This window comes from Punica granatum, chromosome 5 (assembly GCF_007655135.1).
Source record: "Punica granatum isolate Tunisia-2019 chromosome 5, ASM765513v2, whole genome shotgun sequence".
NCBI classification, from domain to species: Eukaryota; Viridiplantae; Streptophyta; class Magnoliopsida; order Myrtales; family Lythraceae; genus Punica; species Punica granatum.
This window is the reverse complement of record NC_045131.1, coordinates 368,073-389,677: the sequence shown is the minus strand read 5'-3', so window position 1 is coordinate 389,677 and position 21,605 is coordinate 368,073. Positions and strand designations below refer to the sequence as shown.

General features: G+C 37.2%; 4 protein-coding genes and 2 non-coding genes across 6 annotated transcripts; 3 read left to right on the top strand and 3 right to left on the bottom strand.

Annotated features, from left to right (window-relative positions):
- Positions 1-235: 235 nt before the first annotated feature.
- LOC116209241 (transcription factor bHLH83-like) lies at positions 236-2,531 on the bottom strand. Its single transcript, XM_031542830.1, has 5 exons — positions 1,767-2,531; positions 1,364-1,483; positions 1,032-1,097; positions 803-868; positions 236-634 (listed from the first exon to the last, which is right to left on the bottom strand). The coding sequence occupies exons 1-5, from the start codon at positions 2,457-2,459 to the stop codon at positions 512-514; spliced, it is 1,068 nt and encodes a 355-aa protein (XP_031398690.1). The 5' UTR covers positions 2,460-2,531; the 3' UTR covers positions 236-511.
- Positions 2,532-5,187: 2,656 nt separating this feature from the next.
- On the top strand, positions 5,188-5,261 carry TRNAN-GUU. The gene has a single exon. It is a non-coding gene; the product is annotated as a tRNA-Asn (tRNA).
- Positions 5,262-5,344: 83 nt separating this feature from the next.
- On the bottom strand, positions 5,345-5,426 carry TRNAS-AGA. The gene has a single exon. It is a non-coding gene; the product is annotated as a tRNA-Ser (tRNA).
- Positions 5,427-6,656: 1,230 nt separating this feature from the next.
- Positions 6,657-7,340, top strand: LOC116207639 (polcalcin Syr v 3-like). The gene has a single exon (XM_031540675.1). The coding sequence runs from the start codon at positions 6,761-6,763 to the stop codon at positions 7,016-7,018; it is 258 nt and encodes an 85-aa protein (XP_031396535.1). The 5' UTR covers positions 6,657-6,760; the 3' UTR covers positions 7,019-7,340.
- Positions 7,341-7,615: 275 nt separating this feature from the next.
- On the bottom strand, positions 7,616-11,034 carry LOC116207637 (probable serine/threonine-protein kinase PBL7). Its single transcript, XM_031540672.1, has 6 exons — positions 10,091-11,034; positions 9,279-9,539; positions 8,997-9,169; positions 8,751-8,830; positions 8,491-8,638; positions 7,616-8,225 (listed from the first exon to the last, which is right to left on the bottom strand). Exons 1-6 carry the CDS (start codon positions 10,725-10,727, stop codon positions 7,881-7,883), a joined length of 1,644 nt encoding a protein of 547 aa, XP_031396532.1. The 5' UTR covers positions 10,728-11,034; the 3' UTR covers positions 7,616-7,880.
- A 9,220-nt stretch (positions 11,035-20,254) lies between these two features.
- On the top strand, positions 20,255-21,337 carry LOC116207638 (probable calcium-binding protein CML23). Its single transcript, XM_031540673.1, has one exon. It carries the CDS (start codon positions 20,383-20,385, stop codon positions 20,899-20,901), a length of 519 nt encoding a protein of 172 aa, XP_031396533.1. The 5' UTR covers positions 20,255-20,382; the 3' UTR covers positions 20,902-21,337.
- The last annotated feature ends 268 nt before the right edge of the window (positions 21,338-21,605 follow it).

The window sequence follows — 21,605 nt, the reverse complement described above, 5'->3', positions numbered from 1 at the left end:
TGTGTTTGAAGTATGCTCCTTGTATTTGGTGATCCTTGAGATTAATATTTTCACATTATCGGTTGGTCGAATTTCAAAACAATTAATTAAAAGAAAGTATAGTTCACTATACTCTATGTAATTACGTACGTATACGCGCATACTTGATTGATATGATCGCATTGACTGGTTCTAGATTTTTTGGATCTTAAATCTCTCCAATATACATATAGCAGATAGATAGATAGATAGATAGAAACGTACAAATATGACTGGGATAAGTTGATGGAGGAAGGAAAAAGAGATTTGTTATTGATCTCCCAAGTTCATCACCGCCTACTTACTTACGGAAGAGAACGAACTTCCTTGTTTTCCTCTAGCTATTATGATCAAAGTAGGATTTTGCCATTGTTTCCAGCTGCTAGGATTAAATTAATATATCTGATTATTCCTTGCTTGCTAGCTAGAGCTCTAGCAACTACGTACATATTAATATTAATTATCTCGAAGTACATTATCTATATAATTTATATCACTTTGAGCTTGAAGTTCTCTCTCTTTGAGATGCGAGGATTGCATCAATGGCTTCCTTTACTTGTGAAATATCGGGAGCTTTCCCTCCTTGCGCTGGCCAAAACTCATCGGTTGCCAATACCTTCATGCAAATGCAAATATATAGAATCATCAAATCAAATCAAATCACAAAGGGAGATAACTAAAGAGGACTTAATTGATTATGTATACGTTGCCACTGGCTGTGAGCTCATATATATGTGTGTGCGTGTGTAGTATTGGGGAAAGATTTTCTTCCCCTAATATATACCTTGACTTGCAACTGAAGAAACTTGACGTAGCTTATAGCTTTCTCTAACATGGTTACCAGATCAACCTGCGCATTAAAAAAGAAAGGTGCATATATGAAATGCGATGTGGAAGATGAACATTTGAAAAGAAAGCCACTCGATATTCGATCCACATGAAATCCCTTGGGGAGGGAGGGAGGGAGGGAGGGAGGGAGGGAGGGAGAGAGAGAGAGAGAGAGAGAGCAGTACTTTAGGACCATTTGGGACGAGCTCTTGCAGAATCTTAAGCCGCTCGCTGATCCGCTCCCTCCGATTCTAGAAATTAATTAGAAACAAACATTCTGATCTCTTAGCTTTATCACTACTAATATTTTCACTTAATTTGCAAGTGATTGTTAATTTCTCGTACCCTCTAACATATATATTATCATGTTTTACTTTGGGCTGAATCAAGAAAATAGAATAAGTATATATATCCTCCCACAGCCACATAATTATAAATAAGTACGTTTAAAACAACTTCTTTTTTATTACGAGGATATTAATTAAACCCTCAGTTTTTGGGAAACAAATTACCGAACCTTAGCTGCGATGCTCTGTGGGTCCTTTGATGAAGCAGGCTTAGGTTTTGATGACGAGCTCTTGGCTGCATTGGTGCATGGCTTCTTTGATGGCTGTGCTGCTGGCGCGCTCTCATCTCCCTACATTTCGAATTACCATAACAAACGTTAATTAACCGTGTGATTTTAGTGGATATATAGCATCATTATAGCTATCGAGATATATATGAAGGGAAAACTAAGCTCATATTCGAAGCTGATGATCGATAGCCTAATTGAGAATTGGCATAGGCATAATTTTAGGAGCCTGTCTAGCTAACTCAGAACCCGATTACATCTTTTATTAATAAGTTACACATAACACTAGATGAGTGTATATATATGTGTGTGTGTGTGTGAGATGGAGGAAGTGTAAATCACTTACCATGTACGGACGCTTAAGAAGTGCACTTCCCTGTGTCCCGGTCTCCTGAATTCTGTCTGCAGCTATGACTGCCGCATCTGAGTACAACCAACCATAGGAGCTGCTCCCTGGCTGGTGGTAACTACAGTTATTCAGTTCATCGAGGAGGCGAGAGCTGGGGCTACCCTTGGAATCAGCACCATAACAGCTAGGGATATTGTTAGGATCATCTTTCCAGATAAAAGAGTCGTCATTAATAGTATCCTTCTGATGATTAGTCCGCATCTGATGGCTTTGTTCAAAGCTAAGGAGAGATCCAGTCCCGTTCATGAAGCTTGCGGACCCGCTACTGCCGTTCTTGAAATTTATCACAGAGTCAGCTCGGAACCCTATATCGCTGCGATTGATTAATATCCCACGATGAAGAAAGTTGTTGATGTTGCTGTCGTTAATATTGTCCATGACGACGATGTTGGTTGTTTTCTTCTTTTCCAAGTTGTCTTCTTTGTCGAGCGACAGTGGAGGCTTGTGGTACTCATGGTCATAGCCGAAGGAGCCTTGAGAATGAGAGCTGGAGAGATCGGAGAGGGCTTGCTGTGAGGAGGAGCCTCCTCCAGCTTCTCCCCCTCCATTGTTGTCGAAGCTGTCATGGTAGTACGAGCTGGAAGCGCCCGCAGCTTGAAGCAATCCCGAGCTTATAAGCTCTCGAGGCATTTTTCTTTGTTAACAATGTCCCTTTTCTTTTCTGCAGGGTGAAAGTACAGAGGAGAAGGAACTACTGGTAGACTGAGCGGAATATATCAGAGCTAGCTTTGTGTTAGGGGGATCCCCTGGGGCGACGTATATATATATATATATAAAGAAATGTGTGGGCGCGGCTAACTACTAGCTCTGTTCGAGATGAAAAAAGTTTGAGCTCTATATATATATATATATATATATATATGTATAGGGTTTCCAAGACATATTAACTAGTTATATCTTGACTAGCTAATTAAAAAGTCCAAGACCAAGACAGAGCAACAATTTACCTTATCAAATTAACTGCCTTGCAAGAAAGGGAGTTACTTTCTCGCTTAAAAAATAAAAGATTTCAAATTTAATTTTCGTTCATGAATTTACTTTTTTTCTTTCAATTTTTTTATTTTTTTATATTAACCTTATAGGCCTTCTTTGTCACTGAATAAAAAAGAACTATCTTACGTGGGATGTGCCCTAGCTAGGCTAGCTTTGTTATTTAATTTCTTTTTTTTTGGGCGATAAATTTAAGTAGGCTATCTTATAGGCCGTCACCCAGAAGCAAAACTAGTAATTAGAATCAACTATCGGCTTTTCATTGAGACGGATATTTTATAATATACTGTATATGTTTGATTAATATTATTGGATGATTTAATTGAATACACGAAAGAGATTGATGTGCGTGGCGTAATTTATAAGTACTGAGCCATGTCAAGCTAAGTGGCTATGTATGCACGTACTGGATCAAACTAGCAAGTGCTATTCGCTATGATAAGAGATTCAAATTACAGCCAATCTTAATATATATTCAAAGTGACTTTTTCAATACATTTTTCTATATTCAGACGGATTGCATGAAATTATTTCACGCTGTCAACTTAATTATGTCGTGGAGGATGTATCCGTAGATCTGATATAAATAACGACTTTTAATTACTTTCTCCCCTATCGATGGTCCTGTGGTGTTAAAGAATATTAGTTAAATCTTTTCCATTCCATGCATTGGGATTGTTAGCTGGCACTTGGCAGGGGAATGGACATGAAGAAGAAGGGAAGGAAAGGGGAGAGAGAGAGAGAGAGAGGCCCATCATCATCAGTATCAGCAGCAGCAAGAGCAACGGCGGATCTCTCGCCGTAGTCCCACGTCGTTCCTTCGGATTCCCCACAAAATTAATTAATTTTTTCGGTGGAATACACAAAAGAATTAATTGATTAATTAATTTAAAATATTTCATTTCAATTTGGTTATATTAGTCTCAAGTTCTGGAACCAACAATTATATATAGTGACACATGCACTAGAATAAAAGGATCCTTCTTTGCTCCTTCCTCCCTCTCTCTCGAGAAAGTCTCAATCCTGAAAATATATATATATATAATAAATATACCATGTAACAATATTAAAGTCAATACAAATTCTTCAATATCTCTTAATTTTTAAAAATATCACAAAAAAATCTATTGTTGAAAAAAAATTGGAATTTTTCGTGTCTAGTGACACAATATCACGTTATATGCCCATTACACGCTTTTATATATTGTATATAGATTAGTATAGATATATATATATATATATATATTAACTCAGACTGATCTCTCCCTATAATAATAATAATAATAATAATAATAATAATGACAGATCTCTTTGGGCCGAAAAGAAAAGAACACGTAGCCTCATGGGCCGACCCAAGTACGATACAGTAAGCCGGCAGAAGACCTAGACCTCGGAAGGGGCCGTGCAGTATCGGCGGGCGGGGACAATACGTCTTTTCTTAATTAAGATTCTGACGTGGCCTTGGAGAAATTCCTCCTTTTTTTTCTTTTTTTTTCTTTTTTTTTTACCTAGCAAAAAAAAAAGTAAATTTCTTACAATTTTTCAAGTAAATTTCTTGATCTCAAATAATTTACTTGCTTTTTATATAATTAACTTGAATTATAAGTAAATTACTTGAATATGTTTAAGTAAATACATGCGTACATATATATATATATATGTACCATACATGCATTTCAAGTAAATACATATATGTACCATACATACAAGATAGACGAGGAGTACCTACCTGTTCAAGCCCATATCATATTTGCCCTTCTGAGTTAGTTTGAGGCACATTTAAAGATTATCCACGTCTTCACATTTTTCTCATAATAATCACAATCATATGTAAAAAAGATTATTAACCAACCAAAGCAATATCCTCAAAACATACATGTTACTTGTCAACATTGTCTCACAGGCACAGTCTCATAATTCCGATAATATACTCTATTCACGAGACCCATAATATATGTAACAGGTGTTAGTGTTACTCTTCAAAGAAAAATGCCTAGCAATATTAGCAAAAGGAAAATATGAACTAACTTGCAGGTTTAATATATCATTACCCCTATGATGTACCAAAAGCAAGTACTGGAACCTATATCTCGCATAATATAGATTGATTTATAATATATGTCTTCTCGGTATATGGGTTGATGTAGGTAGCATTACCATATCTATTTCGATCTTAACTTCACCTGCAATAATGAAACGAAACATATATATATATATATATTTCTAAGTTAAATTTAGGGTTCTAAACTTTCTAGATTTCCTATTATAATCAATAGGAATGTCGGTATTCATTGAGACGATTATTGAGGACAAGGGAGTGCGGCTATGTACAAATAAAATTGATTAATTTGAAGAGTCATGACAGGCCGCTGGAATAGCTCAGTTGGTTAGAGCGTGTGGCTGTTAACCACAAGGTCGGAGGTTCAAGCCCTCCTTCTAGCGTTTGTGTACTATGATTTTTTTTTTTTGATTTATTATTATTTTAAATAAATAAATGAAAATAAAATGGGAAGAACAAAAAAATCCGTGAGCGGCAGGATTCGAACCTGCGCGGGCAAAGCCCACATGATTTCTAGTCATGCCCGATAACCACTCCGGCACGCCCACTGATATCAGAAAAGTAACAATTACAAAACCTTTGTCGATAAACTCCAGGGAAGAAAAAACTTGAAATCCTTAGGATATTGCCAATTATTTGCAAATGACATCACAGCATATATATCTATACTTAAGCCAAGAGGACCTCTCCTTTAGCCATGTATCACTTAAAAATAATTTTTAATAAAATATAAAAACTTAAACTCTTTTATTTCTTCATCACAATTAAAAAATAGATAGTCAGATGGGTATCATATATTATACAATAAAATATAGATTAGGTTGTGGGGCCTTTGAGAACAAGATGTCCTTATTCTTTACATATTTATATTATATTTGTATCAATAAATTTATTATATTCTCAATAATACAAATATTTGAATATCCTTCAAGACTTTTAGTACTTTCTCCATTAAAATTGAGATTTCCAAAAAATTATATATTATCATTATATATGTTTTTTAAAGATCATATATTTCTTATAAAAATATATAAATTAATTTTCCTAATTTATCTAGATTGTTCATAAGTGCCTATTATATAGAATTATCATAAACTTATTATATACATATTTACAATATCAAATGCGTAAACGAATGTATATATTCTCTTTTTTTTATAATACGAGCATATATTCTCATTAATTACTTATTTTTTTAAAAAAATAACTATATATTATTAAAATTTGATGTAATTTTTTACCATATAACGTGAAAAAAAAATAAAGAAAACTATTGCTTCAAGATTTTGGATCCGTGCATCACAAGAGTGAGTTGATCTAGTGTAGATAATAACTCTGGCAATTCTATCAAGCTATATGAAGCCACGTACCTATTGGCCTATTTAATAATTTATTTTATTATCTTTTTTTTTTACTAAACATAACCAAAGGTAATAAATAGGTGAAGGAATTAAAAGGACGCAAGGAGTTTCACCGAAAAGAATAGAATTCCGAACTTTTTAGTCCCGGATCAAAACGACATCATTGCACACTTCAACCATTTATTTTTTTCCCCTTGGAATTCAACCATTTAATTTTAATTTATCGCAAATTAGCAAACCTTCTACTTCAGTTTCTGACATGGCTTCATTTACATCCAAACATTTGTTTTCGTTATTTATTTATTTATTTTACGCAAGAACCTTAATCTCGGTAAGAAACAGTTACGGCCTCCTCCCCAAGATCCGTTCCTCAATTGACAGCCCTTTAATTAGAAAGAATCTTCCCTTTTAAGAACCAAAATCCCCAACTCCTCCTACCGAAAAAAAAAATGCCCAACTCCTCTCAGAATTTCACAAAAGGAAAGTAATAGAGAAACTTGAAAATTAGGCAAAAGAACAAAATGGCTGATGCAGCGAGCGACCAAGCAACCCGTGAGCGGATCTTCAAGCGGTTTGATGCCAATGGGGATGGAAAGATCTCGTCATCGGAGCTCGGCGAGACACTGAAGACTCTCGGGTCTGTCACGGATGACGAAATCAAGCGTATGATGGCAGAGATTGACACCGATGGCGATGGCTTCATCTCGTTCGATGAGTTCGCTGCTTTTGCTCTAGCAAATCCAGGCATAATCAAGGACGTTGCCAAGCTGATTAAATAAGCAATATGATCTCCCAGTCTCCCGCAACAATATTATTCTTCTTTATCGATTAATAGCTATAAATATATCTTCTTGTTTTTTTTTTTTTGGGGGGGTGGGGGGGTGGTGCGTGGTTCGTGGGGTGGAGAAAATTCGTCTTCCGGGTTGTCGAGGTAATTACCTTGGATTGGAATCAAATTAGTGGGTGCACGCATTGTAAGCGGGTACATTGTTTCTATACAATTTTTTTTTTTTCCTTTTGGAGTTATAATTATTGGTGGTAGCTGAACTGTTCATTTTTGTTTTGAAGTAATTTGACCGGAGGTGAGGTTTGGTTCGGTGATGGAAGATACCAAAGATCAATTTAATTTAAAGGTGAATTGGAATATATAACATTTCAGCGTATATCCGTCACCACATCTATTTAGTATTTAGGATCCGCTAAATACTGAAAGACAGCCAATGCCCGAAAATTAAGCCTGGCACCTATAGGAACTAGGGCATGAGATAATCCAAGAAGAGAAATCTGTCGGTCATTGATCAAAAGATAAATATTGGTTTCTCTTCTCACTTTTTTTTTTTTTTTTTTGGGTAAACATTGGTTTCTTTTCTCTACAATCACAGAAAAATGGACATCTTCAATTAAATATCATCAGTTGGGATCTGTTGTATAGACAAGAACGCCACGGGGTTATCTCACTCATCACCCATCAACCTGCCTATGTACAGTTCTAACAATCTTTTTTCAGCTTAGATCTGCAGGACTCCCTCCTTATCCAAATCTCAAGCTTAAAAAAGAAAGAAAATATATATATAATAAAAATAAAAAAAAAATGAGAAGGAAAAGGAAAAAAACGAAATCAGCAAATATGATTCCAAGGGGTCAGTTCCAATAGAAGTAATCATCGTCCTCGACCCCCAGCATTGCTAGAGCCAAGTGACTGCTCATCTCCCTCTTTGTCTGCTGCAACTGTGCCGAGTCCATCACATGTCCATTGCTGGGAAAGCTGGTCTTTTTCTTGTTAGTGGAGGAAATCGGTTCCTCTTCGCCCCTCAGTATCGCAACAACCTCCCTCATGTGGGGCCTCCGTGATTCTTCGCTGTTTATGCAGGCTGCCGCCGCTTCTATCATTCGTACAATCTGAGTTGAGCTTCTTGAAGCATTCTCAATCCGTGGGTCGAGCAGCTTCTCGACTCCTCCAATTCCTTTATGCAGTAGAGGCTTTGCCTGCAAAAGATCAGAGGAAAACACCTTCCACTCAGTGAAACGTCATGTGCCGGAGAGATGTAGCATTAAGTTTTAACTTAGTGGTCTCATTTTGATTGCTAGTTCCTCCCCGTCAAAAAAAAAAAAATGGGCCTAGAATAGACCAGCATTACATTAATAGTTCCTCGAGGGACCAGTCCCATTTCATAGGTTCGTCCATCACAATCACATAGCTAACCGCATTTAATAGGCAACTGTGCAAGGATCAACTTCTTCCTTCACATACCCATGTTACCAAATTCTCCTCTCCCGGGGGCCTTTTAGGTTCAATTGGTTTTCGACCCGTTATCAGCTCCAACAACACCACTCCCAGGGCATATACATCGGTTTTATCATAGACCTTCCCGTGCTGGAAATATTCAGGCGCCAAATAGCTGCAGAACACAATACACATATCAGTTTCGTTCTGTGAGATTTAGACAAGCGGGAAAAGAAGTAACCGGGCATTGTATTGTTTCTCAAGTTAAAACACATGTCCTTACACACCCAAATGTTCCTTTCACAGTTTTGCACAGGAAAGGTACAGAAGGCACTGGTGTCCACGAAGCTAATCCAAAATCACACAGCTGCAGGACAGACGACCAATGGTAATTCTCGTCCAAATCAAGAAAATAAGAGCAAAACATTAAAATCATCAAGAACATAAGGAGAAAGGTAGAGCGAAGCTAATCCAGAATCAATCACACAGCTGCAGAATAGATGGCCAATGGTACTTCTCGTCCAAATCTTTACCTTGGGCTTCTTCTTCGAGGAGAGGAGAATGTTCGAGGGCTTGATGTCTCTATGAACAACACATCTCCCAGTCCCATTATGCAAATATGCTATGGCTTCAGAAACCCCGACAGCAACCTTATACCTCATTGACCAAGCAAGCGTCGGGCACCTCTTCTTTTCCTTCGTCCTGTCTGCAGAAGAGAATTTAAGGAAAGATAAAACCCACTAGAATCTGAAATATTTCAAACTCGAATTACATTACCTTACGAGCAAACAGAAGGCAAGAGAAAAAAGACATACCTCCTTGCAGATGCAGCTCTAAGCTTCCGCCAGAGACATACTTGTAGACCAAGAAAAAGCCTTCCTCTGAGTCCATACAGAAACCGACGAGAGGAGCCACATTCGGGTGGTGAAGAGAGCTGGCAATCACCAGTTCTCTGCAGAATGCCTTGGGAGATTCCTTGTCCTCCCTCTCCAACCTCTTTATCGCTACAGCGGTTCTCAGAACCCCGACTCTCCCTCTGTAAACGCAGCTCAGTGCCCCTCTTCCCAAAACTCTGCCTATATACCGAAGCACAGCAAATTCACTCAGACAAGATATCACGTCACGTGGGATTGCTCCGCCATACACATACATTACCAAAAGAAACTAATTGCAAGCATATTTCGAAATTGGATAGGAGGGAAGCAAAGCAAAGCAAGTGGTTAAACAGCTTAAACAACCAAAATCTGCCATCAGCTTGAATGGCAGGCCTAATAATATATGGCACGAGAAAAGAGCAGTTTCTATTATATTATAGGTTCTATTTCCAGACCTCTCTCGTCTCATCTCATCTCATCTCAGGGCTCAGTCTAATCTATTCTTCATCGCCGGCCGGCCTAATCAATTTCAATCCATGCCCACAAGTGAAAGGGAGCGTTAGTTTAGACATGCGTTGATGGACAGGACAGGACAGGACAGGAGCCTGTATTATGCAGTCTATAGCACTGTCTGGCTGGCTGGCGTCAAAGAAACAATTTTATTTTTAAACGGAAATCCGCGTTGATGGAGAATTCAAAACCTTTATTACTGCCGAGGTAGGAAGAACAAAAAAAAAAAAAGAGGTATTTACCCTTGGAGAAATGGCGAGTAGCGGAGAGAATCTCAGTGTAGGTGAACCTGATGAGAGCAGTGCTGGAGGCGAATGGAGAAATGCTCTTCTCCAGAGACGCAATCCGCCTACATCTCTGCTCTCGGGCACTGGACTGATCCTCCTCCAAGTCCAGGGCGTTGTGTAGATTCACCATCAGTATGGCTGCAGCAGCGTTGTTGTTGTTGTCGTCGTCGTCGTCATTGGAGGGACCAATATTGTTGTTCATGGTCGTCTCCAGCTCGACCTGGGAGCAGAAGCTAAACCTGAAGGACGAGTGGACCGACTGGGGTTCAACGCCGGTGAGCTCGGGACCGCCGGACTCCGCGAGCAGCCAGGCCTTGTTCTGCTCCAAGCTCTGTTTTTTAAGGCCACGGCCATGGGCCTTCTTCTGATTGCGGGAGGAAGAGGGAGATGAAGAGGAAGACGTAGAGGAGGTGGGCAAGAAACAAGAAGAAAGACCCAGCAGGTCCCAAACCATGTTCTTGAGGAGGTTGAAGTCGCGAGGGTGGCAGTGATGACAGTGAGGAGGACCAGCACAGCAGCGCAGGGGAAGTGTAGTGGCAGAGTCTGGAGCTTGAGAAAGAGCCAAATTGGGTAGGAAGTAGCGGAAGCCCATTATGATTTCTCCTTTTTCTTTTCCTTTTTACTTCTTTATTTATATTTATTCCATCCTCTTTTGGCGGAATGAGATGAGATGAGATGAGGAGCGGGATCGAATCTCAATGCCAATGCCAATGCCAATGCCAGTGGAGGTTGGTTGGTTTTAATTGATCGATCACTTCACAGAAACCCAGGAAGGAAAGAAAAGTGGGACGAACTGATCAGCAAGAAAATGGTTGGGGAACCGAACTGACCTGAACTGAACTGAACGGGGGAGGGGAGAAGGAAAGAAAGAAAGAAAAAGAGAGAGAGAGAGAATAATAATATAATAAAGTGAAAGGAAGAACAAAGTTAGATATATAGAGACAGAGAGAGATAAAGGGGACATAGAAAAGTGAAAGCTGCTGCCTCCTCTCCCCCACCCTCCCCTGTCGCCTTTACGCTTTAAGAATTTCTCCAAAAGAAAGAGTGACAAGTGGAGAATTTATATATATATATATATATATATACGTAAATAAATATATGATTCTGATTTACATGGATTAGAATTGGATTATTCTAGTTCTAGGAAGGATTTTCCGAAATAAAAAGAATGTAGATTCTATGATGGAAATCTCAATTTGTATTTTCACGATGGAATCATTACATCCTATCAATTTTTGATCTCATCGTTCATCATTTACATATTTTATTTTAGTATTTCTAAGCCTTTACATTTTCGCTTACAATACTACATTGTTGTTCTCGAATCTTCCCGCTATATGTATCAATTACATTCGGTCACATCATCCATTATCACCAAGTCACTAAGTCGGACCATAAAAATTGATTTTTAAAGAAAATAGATCAAATATAAGCCCAACATGTCATCGACATGTAAGTGGATTTTAATTTATATATACGTACAACGAGACACGCGTAAGCGACTCTCCAATTTTATTATACTTTACACATGACCCGATAAATTTGTGACGCCACTGAAAGACCTATGGACTAAAACGTTGTCTTTAATATTAAAAAGAATAGAAAGATTAGCATTTTACCATCGAGGTGGGGCGATCTCTGGAGTCGCCAACGACCATGCAAGAGGGATCCATTGATTCTTGGGGGAGAGGTCGTCGCCGGTGGCAACTCCTCGATGAGGTCACAGGTGAGGTCAGGGGTCACCAACGACCTCACCAGCGGAGGTATGGCCAGGGCCCCCTCCCCTAGGAATTGAAGGATCCTTATTTTGGCTGGGATCTCTCAATTAGGGGAAGGTGTACTGCCCTTCTCCCAGCGAGGTCCTTGGCAGCTCCACTGCCAACCTTGCCAAGAGAGGGGTGGCTGTCAACGATGTTCCGGCCGCCCTACTCTTACTCTTTTGTCCCTTTTTTTTATTTTCCATTCAAATTTTTTATTAATTTTGTTAGTTTTCAAAATATATCTAATAAAATTATTAATTTTTAAAATATTTGGACGGAAAAGCTGACGGTAAGACTGAAGTGAGAAAAACGTGTAACACTAAAGATGAAGTTAAATAAAAAAAAGATTTAGGACGAAGAAAAAAAGTGATGTAAGATTGAGGATCAAAAGTTCCATTTTATTTATGTTAAAAAAAAAAACTACCGAGGGAGGATGGGCATTGATGGTGTGGTGCATACTGAGTCTAATTGTGCAATGAGTTCTTTCGCGGTTACTGATTGAAAACCCAGCACTAAGAAATCGAGATATTGAAGATTACATATCGAAGGAGGGAGGAAGAGGTTCAATGTCGGGTCATTGACCTCGTGCATCGGGGTTGGGCACGTTTACATAAAACTCCTTGAGATTACGCTATATATAGTTCACAATGATTAAGATTCAAGTGGTAATTAAGGGTAAGAAATATTTTGGAAGCGCTCAGGATTAAGGTTGAGCTAAATTCTAAATAGGATTAGTTTTAGTCATTAAACTGAGAATGTTCATGATTATAAATATATATATATATATATATATATATATATTCTTTTAAAATCGAATAGTGAACATTCGAGATGCATATATTAATTTCAAGGACTGCATATAATTAATTATGTTTCTCGAATGAAATGTCAAATGAGCTTCTTTTAATTTCTTGATCTGGTTGAAGTTCAGAGGGGAGGAGAGGGCAACTATCAGTCCTATATATATTCACATACACACACATAAAAGCGGGAAGCAAGACATGGTTCCTTTATATTGTGGTTGGGTTATATTCAATGAATTTGGAAACATGCTCATATCATATATACATAGCTAAATATATTTATTATTTTTAAACACAAAAGTTTTTCTGATAACTGGTAAAAAAGAAAAATCTCAAGATATGTGATATTCTTTAATATAATAGTTAAATATCCAATAAATGGAACACTCTTCGCATATAGACAAATATACATATTACAATTATTATATCTTTATATATATATATATATATATAAGTTATTTATTATCATCATCGAGGCAACAAGATATTGACAGCAATGGATCTATATACTGCATGATATTCGTCATTTCCGCTTAGATGCTGGATGTTTAGGATTCAACATACACCATCAGCACGGTGGTCTAGTGATTAAGCATCAAATACTCTACTTGAACATCACGAGTTCGAACCTCACTGAGGACGCAAAGCTCGCCACTATGTGGGTATATTATGGGATGGCGATGGCCGACCCATAATGCTTGATCCAGTGGGCCTTGACTTAATTCACTAGTGTGTTGGTGGGGCTGCGGTGATCAAGTTGGACTAAAGTCTCAGCGAGCTATGACGAAAGGAACATTCCGTGGCGGTTAGGTTCCCTTAGTTGGGGCAGCCATAGCAGGCTAATAACCCGATCTAACCTAAAGCCGAATCAATTCATTGGATGATGCCACATACGATGTAAGTAGTCCGTGATTGAATGACTTTTACAGTTTCACAAATTATAACGCGATAAGTGGCACACAACTATCAAGCCACATCACTCAAGAACTCCAACAAAAATTCAGTTATATAAATCGAAAAATCATATATATATATATTATATGTATTATTATAAAAAGAAAAAAAAACTCATCTTTTGCAACTATATTGCCTCATTATAAACACACAAAAAATGTTCTACTCTATGAACTTATAGAAACTCAATTTTTGTAAACTTCATCGGTTTCATAAGAAAATTAAAGAAACTTGAACAAAAATACAAGTAATAAGAAATATAATTTAATAACATAAGTACTTGCAAATGAAAATTAAAAACAATCCTTACGGACTAATCTTAGTCATGGAAGGAATTATATATTGCATGTGGTAACCGACTGTTAATATGCCTAACAAATCTAGCTAGTGCATAGCATGGGCCTTTCATCTAGTATATATGTAAAAGCTAGGGAACAAGACGTAGTTGCGCCACATAGAGCAAACTTTAAGGCCCTCAACTCTACATGAGTTGACCTTCCCTTATTATATATTTAATTCAGTGGTATTCAATGAATTTTGGATACAAGTCAATATTATTTCAACTTGGTAACATACAATTGAAGAAAATTTGAAAAACTAAAAGTGTCCTCGATAATTGAAAAGAAATTCTCGAGATATGTAATTTTTTTCAAATTCAACGTTCTAGATATAATTAAAGACATGAAAATTCTCTAACGTTTATTGGTATAAGCGGTTTCGATACTTGTTCCCCTTAAGTAAAGTCTTGTGTTTGAATTTTGTGAATGAAGAAAATTAACGTTGTGAGAGTTTTACTCATTAGTAACCGAATGGCCCAAATATTTGTCTATTATTAGAATAAAGGCAACTCGTATCTAATATAGGATCATTAAAAAGATTGACCATGGAAAATTTTATACGAACATAGATATTAAACTTAAAATGAAGAAAAAAATTATCAAAAGTAAAAACTAAATAAATAAATAAATAAAAGTGCATGTCATAAACTTAATATCCCCATCCCATGTTTCAAACTCTTTTGCAATTCTGTGACTAATAAATTTCATAAAGAAAGCCTATGCAAGGATTAGTTGTTTAATCTTAAAAGGACATTTAATGAATGAGATTAGTTGATCCATAATACTGATGATATTGTCTACCCCTTGTAGGTCAATGATGTTTGGCTCATTTTTATATGTTGGCATTGAGATTCTTTAAAACATTAATCAAGCTCAAGATATAGGAGATTTGGAATCATTAAGAATTTTTTTATCTATTATACAACGATTTAAGATACAATAATGTTAGTAAGTTTACAAATGGTAAAATCTGTGCCCAAATGAAGAAAGAAAAAGATGGATTTGCGAGAGAGAATAGGTGGTCTAATCATATTTATTAGAGCCATAAATTTGGAACTAGGGGTAATTTTGTACAGCAAATAACAAATAGAGTGTATTACTCAAATAGGAGGTGGAAATAGTCCCCAGCCTCTTAAATTTTGGCTAGAATTTTCTAAAGTTATAGTTCCTATCAGTTTTTATTTGTAAAGTACTAAATTTGGGCATTTGCTTCCGCCACGCATACAATATTTTCGGTCTTTTTATGTCTAACATAGCGCCTAGCACGGATTCGGTGAAATCAAGTGAAGAATAACTATCGGGGGACAGTTTGTCCGCCATTTGTATAACTGTTTAGATAGTATTAGATATGTGTATTTGAGAAATGAGATCTCAAATTGTATTTTCCTCGGTTACACGAGAGATTTATTCGCCTAAGGTAAGAGAATAAAATACCGATTTAAAGGGGAAGGGTAGTTCAATACCATAAGGGGCTTCAAATTTGGATCCTCTAGACTATGAAACACCCGCAAAGAATGCCATTATACTACGCGTCATTTATTTAAGTCTAAATGGGGTCTCAAATTCAAGCTGGTTTCAATTAATTCGATTAATTAAATAATTAATGCATTTGACTGGCAACTTGAGTTATGTTTCCGATGGGTGGAAAGGCCGTGACGTTGTTGGGTAAATTTAATGAGTCCTCTGATTTGTTAGAGCATGAAGAATTTACGGAAGGCACGTGGTCCGTAGTCCGTCCTCTCCTCTTCTTTCTTAAATGGTTCTATTTATTTATTTATTTATTATCATGTTAAATATAATTAACTGATTCAATTGGACGAATTGTCGTGATATGAGAATAGGGTTCAGCTCGTGTTCAAGGCAAACTTATTAATCAATCAATTGATTGAAATCCTTAGGTTTAGGATTAATAAGACATTTTCCAGCAAGAAAAAGAAAGACACAATGACCATGCCCTGGACCGGACATGTTTTGATGATGGATTGGGCTGGCTTTAGTAATCTAACTACTTGATGCCCATTAGTCGATATTCCAATAGGCCGGACACGCTCTTTTTGGTTTGTGAGTTATGTTTTTAAAATTTTAACTCTAACTTTAACACTTTTTACTATACAACAAAAATTAACAATACAATTATTACTTTTCAAATTTTTTTAATTTTTTTAACTATTCAATTTAATTTTTAATACTAAATTATTTAACTATTCATTACTTTTTTCATAATTCAACACAATCATTACTTTTTCTCATAATTCAACAACACGGTCATTATAATCCAATTAAAATCAAAATCTAACTCTACTTAACTCTAAAACTAAACGTACCATTAAATTTTGTATTTCATGGACTATCTGGGGCTCTCACTTATAAAGTGCAAACTTTTTTGCCAAATGTGATGCGTGCAAAAAAGCCTACCTAAATCTCGATGGAAGCTTGTACACACACACACACATATATATATATATCCTGAATTCGTAACTTTTTCACAAATCACAAGCTAACGCTACCTACCGCCGTAAACCAGTTGCTTTGCGTACCTGAATGAATGGTCCTCACTTCTCACAGTGACATTAATTTGCATGCAAAGATAATCGGATGCACAAAGGTTCTTTCTCACTTGCTGGCATGAAGGGCCTATAAACATTCCGATTGATGAAAAGCTGATTCGTCTGATGGCCAGTTCAAATTGCTGTATGATATGATATAATACCAAATTAATAAATATATAATAATGATACGACTTAAATTAATTGGAAGTCTTAATTTGCGTTGATGCTTTCTGCATATCATCCGATGAGTTCGGGCAAAAGATTAATTTTAAAGAAGAACAAAATTGATTAAGGAATTGTGGTCCAGCCCAGCTCCACGGGACGGGATCGTTCGTTTTCAACATGGATGCCCTCTCTCTCTCTCTCTCTCTCTCTCTCTCTCTCTCTCTCTCTCTCTGTCTTTTCATTAATTAAATGATTGTTGGCGTGTTTTGCTATATATTGTTCAGTTGTAGGAGGGTTTACGCGGTTGCAGCCAACTACCTTCAACTTCCAGACATGCACATCCTACTCACTTTCTAGCTTTAATTGATATAAACTTTTACTGTATATACATATATATATGTATGTATGTAATATGTATTACGTATACCTAGCGGTAGCGTGGGAACACTACTCATCATCAAATTGTAATACACCATATATGGTTTTCATTGTCAACAGTCGACATATGCATATAAATATATTCTTTGCACTTCAGTCGAGCAAGACCCAATTAATTAATTTTGCCAAATCCTACAAGTTTATTTACAGAACTTAGCATCTACCAGTTATCTATCTTGAGTCGAGACATCTCAGCACATTCACTAAGAGCCTTTTGTTTCTTCATCCATAAACTTAATTATTGACCGTTTATAAGGTAGTTTCTTAAATTTAAACATTTTCATCGGACATTATTCGGCTAAATCAGCGAGTATCGCTGATTCAATGTATCTTTTTCTTTTCGGTAAGCTAACCGGGCAAACGCCCATGGAAAACTGATTCAATATTTTATTTTATTTTTTCGCTGGTTGGAAAGAACGAAGAGGAGGTCCCACCAGGGATCTGAAAGCGGCGCAATTTACTCTGCTTCACGCGTCTAACTGCTCCATTGAATTGAAATTCGGGTATCATGAAATAGTGGGACTATTTCCACACCCATTTTGACTATTTTACGACTCGTAGGACCTTCATACTCTCATTGCCTTGTTTAGTTCAAGAAATCCTTAAATCGCACTTTTATATGGGTCCTTTTACTTAATTTCCAAAAAAAAAAAAAGACAATCAATATGTTTCTTCTTATCAATTACCAATTATTTTGTTGATTTACAAACTAAAATCCATTTTCAATAATTAAAGATATTTTTCATAAGAAAAAATAAATTAAAGCAATTTAAGAAAAATCATAACGTGTGCACGACTTTTTCTTGATAAATATGACATAGGAAAATACCGAAGTTAGAACGAATAAGAAATAAAATCCAATAATTATTATTTCATAGTCGTGTGTCACCATCATTTAGTACGTTGAATATTTCAATATACTTACTAGCTTTTTGTCAATCGAAAATAATAATTGAATATAACATGCTTCATTCTACATCATTTTTAAGGTCGTCTAACAATTTACCAGTATAATAAGCGCAAAGTGATTTGAGTAGCGACATAAATTTTTTTTTGTAAATAATATTTTTTGCCTTTCAATAGAAAAAAAAAAGATCTGCCACAAGGCGGAGTGTTCGAAAGAAGAATTTACAATAATTGTGTTTTATTTTTAGGTGAAAATTATTTATTCTTTTTTAGTTGAATATATATACGGTGACATTTTATTATTACGAATAAGGAGAAAGACATTGCTCTTTAGGTCTAGAAGATAAAATGGAAAAATTACCCCTTGCTTTCCTTGAAATTACGGTACTGCCACACGACTCTACTTTCGGTAGTGCCAAATCGGCTGTTTTAGCAGCACTCGATTTGGAGATTACTAAAATAAACTGGAGGGTATATTAGTCCTATAAATTATAAAAGGGATGGATTAGATACAAATGGGAGTGGAAATAGCCCTACCCATAATAAATGTCACCCCATCCTTCGTCTGTGTACAACTTGAACTACACTACACACACTAGACTAGACTGATTAGCCGGCATTAGCAAGGATAATAGAGACCCGCCTCCCTGAGATCATCACGGAGCTCAATATATGATGTGGCAGCTGGCACCGCCCCGGACCCCACTCCGGTCACATCATAACCAGCCGCCAGAAATACAACCACCTCTACTCTACTTAATTCAACGGAAAAATCTTTACGTGATAATATCATAAATTAATAATAATTTATAAGATCATTTTATTTTTAAAAAATGTTACAAAAAAGTTTATTGTTAAAATAGATTTTTTTTATGTGTGGTGACACATGTACTGTCTCAAGTGACATGTTTTCGTTCATAAATAATGCTTTATTCCCTTGAGAAAGCGAGATCGCGAATCGACTGCACAACATGTGATCTCATGTCTCTTCTCTAGTCTAGTCTTCTAGTCCCCATCATTAGGGGTTATCGGTTCCGGATATTTTGTATTTTTCATAATACCCGGACCCTACCATGTAAGGGACATGTTCCAAGATTTTGGAACCGGACCCTACCATGTTGAATCATGGAACCGGAACCTACCCGGAACCTGTATTATATCACAGGTTTCGGGTACCCTGTTGGAACCTGTAAATTTTTTCTTCTCGCTAAATAAAATCGAAAATCTCACATACATAATCAGTAATTACGCCAAATAGAATATCAACAAAATTTAGATTAATCCACAACAATGAAATAATAATATGTCTCATCAATCCATCGACAAAATTGAACATTCATAATACGATCTCACACAACAAAGTGCGTATGTTCTGATTCATTAGAGGAGATAGTAACTTTACTCTTTCCTCTTTTTTTTTTAAAATAAATAACCGGTTCTGGGTACCCTGTAGGCAGGAACCGGAACCGGAACCGATTTTCACAGGTTCCTAATTTTAATACCTGAAACCTACCCTATTTTCAATACGAGTTACCCGGACCCTACCCATTATGGTAGGTTCCAACCGGTTCCGGATATATCCGGTACCCGTGCACACCCCTACTCATCATGCAAAATGCAAGGATTCAGTCAAATGAATATTCAATCATCCTAAGTACAAAATATTATCCTTGTGTATAGAAACCTTTTGTATAACTTGTACAAAACCTAATGGCCTGTTTATTTTCAGGGTAAAAATCATAAAAAATTTAACTTTAACTTTAATTCAACCCACTACACAATAAAAATATACATTTTTCAAGTCAAAAATTTTAACTTTAATTTTAACTCAACACACTACACAATATTTTGTCCTTTTCCACAATCAAAATCAAAGTTACTTTAACTCTGAAACCAAACGCACCGTAAAATTCTTGTTCAATAAGAGTAAATGTTTTGTATTTGGGTAGCCGACTGAATATTCAGTGCTGGTCCCGAGAATTTCGCCATTTATCACATTTATGCAATTACTATTGTTTTTGTTTTTATCTTATTTTTATTTTTTGATGGAGAGGTAAATGATACTATTATTTTTATTTTTTAAAAAATAAAAAATAAAAATTCGGTAGGGCTAAAAAATTGCCGAACGAAGTAACCTACTTCCTCACGCGTTTTGGACGCGTTCAGCTAGCCTGCACTCCCCCCAGCCACTATAAAAGGAAAGCCCTGCTCAGAGCGTAATGGTTGGGGGAGAGAGAGAGAGAGAGAGAGAGAGTGGCCATCCCGGAAGGAAAGTGAAGCAGCAGCAGCAGCGCTGCGGAAAGGAAGGAAGACGATTAATATATAATATATGATATGATGGCCAAGAGGTCGAATTCCGGATCCAAACGAGCTGCAGGGGCCGTGGCTGCCGGGAGCTGCTGCTTGGGCAACATCGACGAGGTGATACAAGTGTTCAAGCAGTACGACAAGAACGGCGACGGCAGGATCTCGTGCGAAGAGCTCCGGGATGTGCTCAGCGCCCTCGCCCCCTCCCCTGCCTCCCTCGAGGAGGCGAAACGCGCTATGTCGGAGATCGACAAGGACGGCAACGGTTACATTGACCTCGACGAGTTCACGGACCTCATCCTCGGTGGCTCCGGCTCTGACACCAGCAAGGAGCTCAAGGACGCCTTCGACCTCTACGACCTCGACCAGAATGGCCTTATCTCCGCCCGCGAGCTCCACGAGGTCATGAAGAAGCTCGGCCAGAAGTGCTCCCTCAAGGACTGCCGTAAGATGATCGGCTCCGTCGACAAGGACGGCGACGGCAACGTCAACTTCGAGGAGTTCAAGGTCATGATGACCACCACCACTACTACTACTACTAATTAATTAACTCTTCCACCTGAAATTATCAATATCAATTATCAATATTATCAATATCAATATTTGACGGCTTGGCATTGCTCGCTCGCTCGCTCGATCAAGCACCCACCCGACCTGCCCGCGGTACCGGACCATAAGTACGTGCCATTTAACTTCTTCTTCTTTAAACTGTAATTAATTTAATTAGAGTAGAGTATAGTAGCTAGTTAGTTAATTATAGCTCATCGATCGAACCTCCTTCCTTCTCTTTTACAAATATATGTCGTTGAATGGTTGATATTATTGAGTTCTGCAGTTGCTTGCTCTTAAATTACGAACTCGGATGTAGGTAGCTAGCTAGCTAGAGGCAGCAAAACGAGTGTACGTTGACATCATTGTTCTTAAGTGTAATTCTCTATAGCTAAATAACATAATGTGCTTGATGATTTGGCGCCACTCGATATATCTGGGCTTATTGTATGTGTGTGTGTTGATTGTTAATGATATATATATATATCCGTCGAAGATACAAATACCGGGCAGATTATTCATCAACGAAGTCGAACCATGAATGAACCAATTAGTTACTTGTGGATAGAAGATACATATATAAAATATATATGTATATTTGTATAGAAAGAATGGGAGGGTGGAGGGGAGGGGAGGGTAGTGGGACTGGAGCTTGGTCAGCGAGTGGTCCACGTGTCACATTAACTTGTGGAGGACTTCAC

Coding starts and splice junctions, on each gene's coding strand:
- LOC116207639 (XM_031540675.1), top strand. CDS start 6,761: ATGGCTGATGCAGCGAGCGACCAAGCAACCCGTGAGCGGATCTTCAAG.
- LOC116207637 (XM_031540672.1), bottom strand. CDS start 10,727: ATGGGCTTCCGCTACTTCCTACCCAATTTGGCTCTTTCTCAAGCTCCA. Junction 9,540..10,090: donor TACTCGCCATTTCTCCAAGG/GTAAATACCTCT, acceptor TTCGGTATATAG/GCAGAGTTTTGGGAAGAGGG. Junction 9,170..9,278: donor AGAGCTGCATCTGCAAGGAG/GTATGTCTTTTT, acceptor TCTCTTCTGCAG/ACAGGACGAAGGAAAAGAAG.
- LOC116207638 (XM_031540673.1), top strand. CDS start 20,383: ATGATGGCCAAGAGGTCGAATTCCGGATCCAAACGAGCTGCAGGGGCC.
- LOC116209241 (XM_031542830.1), bottom strand. CDS start 2,459: ATGCCTCGAGAGCTTATAAGCTCGGGATTGCTTCAAGCTGCGGGCGCT. Junction 869..1,031: donor TCGTCCCAAATGGTCCTAAA/GTACTGCTCTCT, acceptor TTTAATGCGCAG/GTTGATCTGGTAACCATGTT. Junction 635..802: donor TTCTTCAGTTGCAAGTCAAG/GTATATATTAGG, acceptor ATTTGCATGAAG/GTATTGGCAACCGATGAGTT.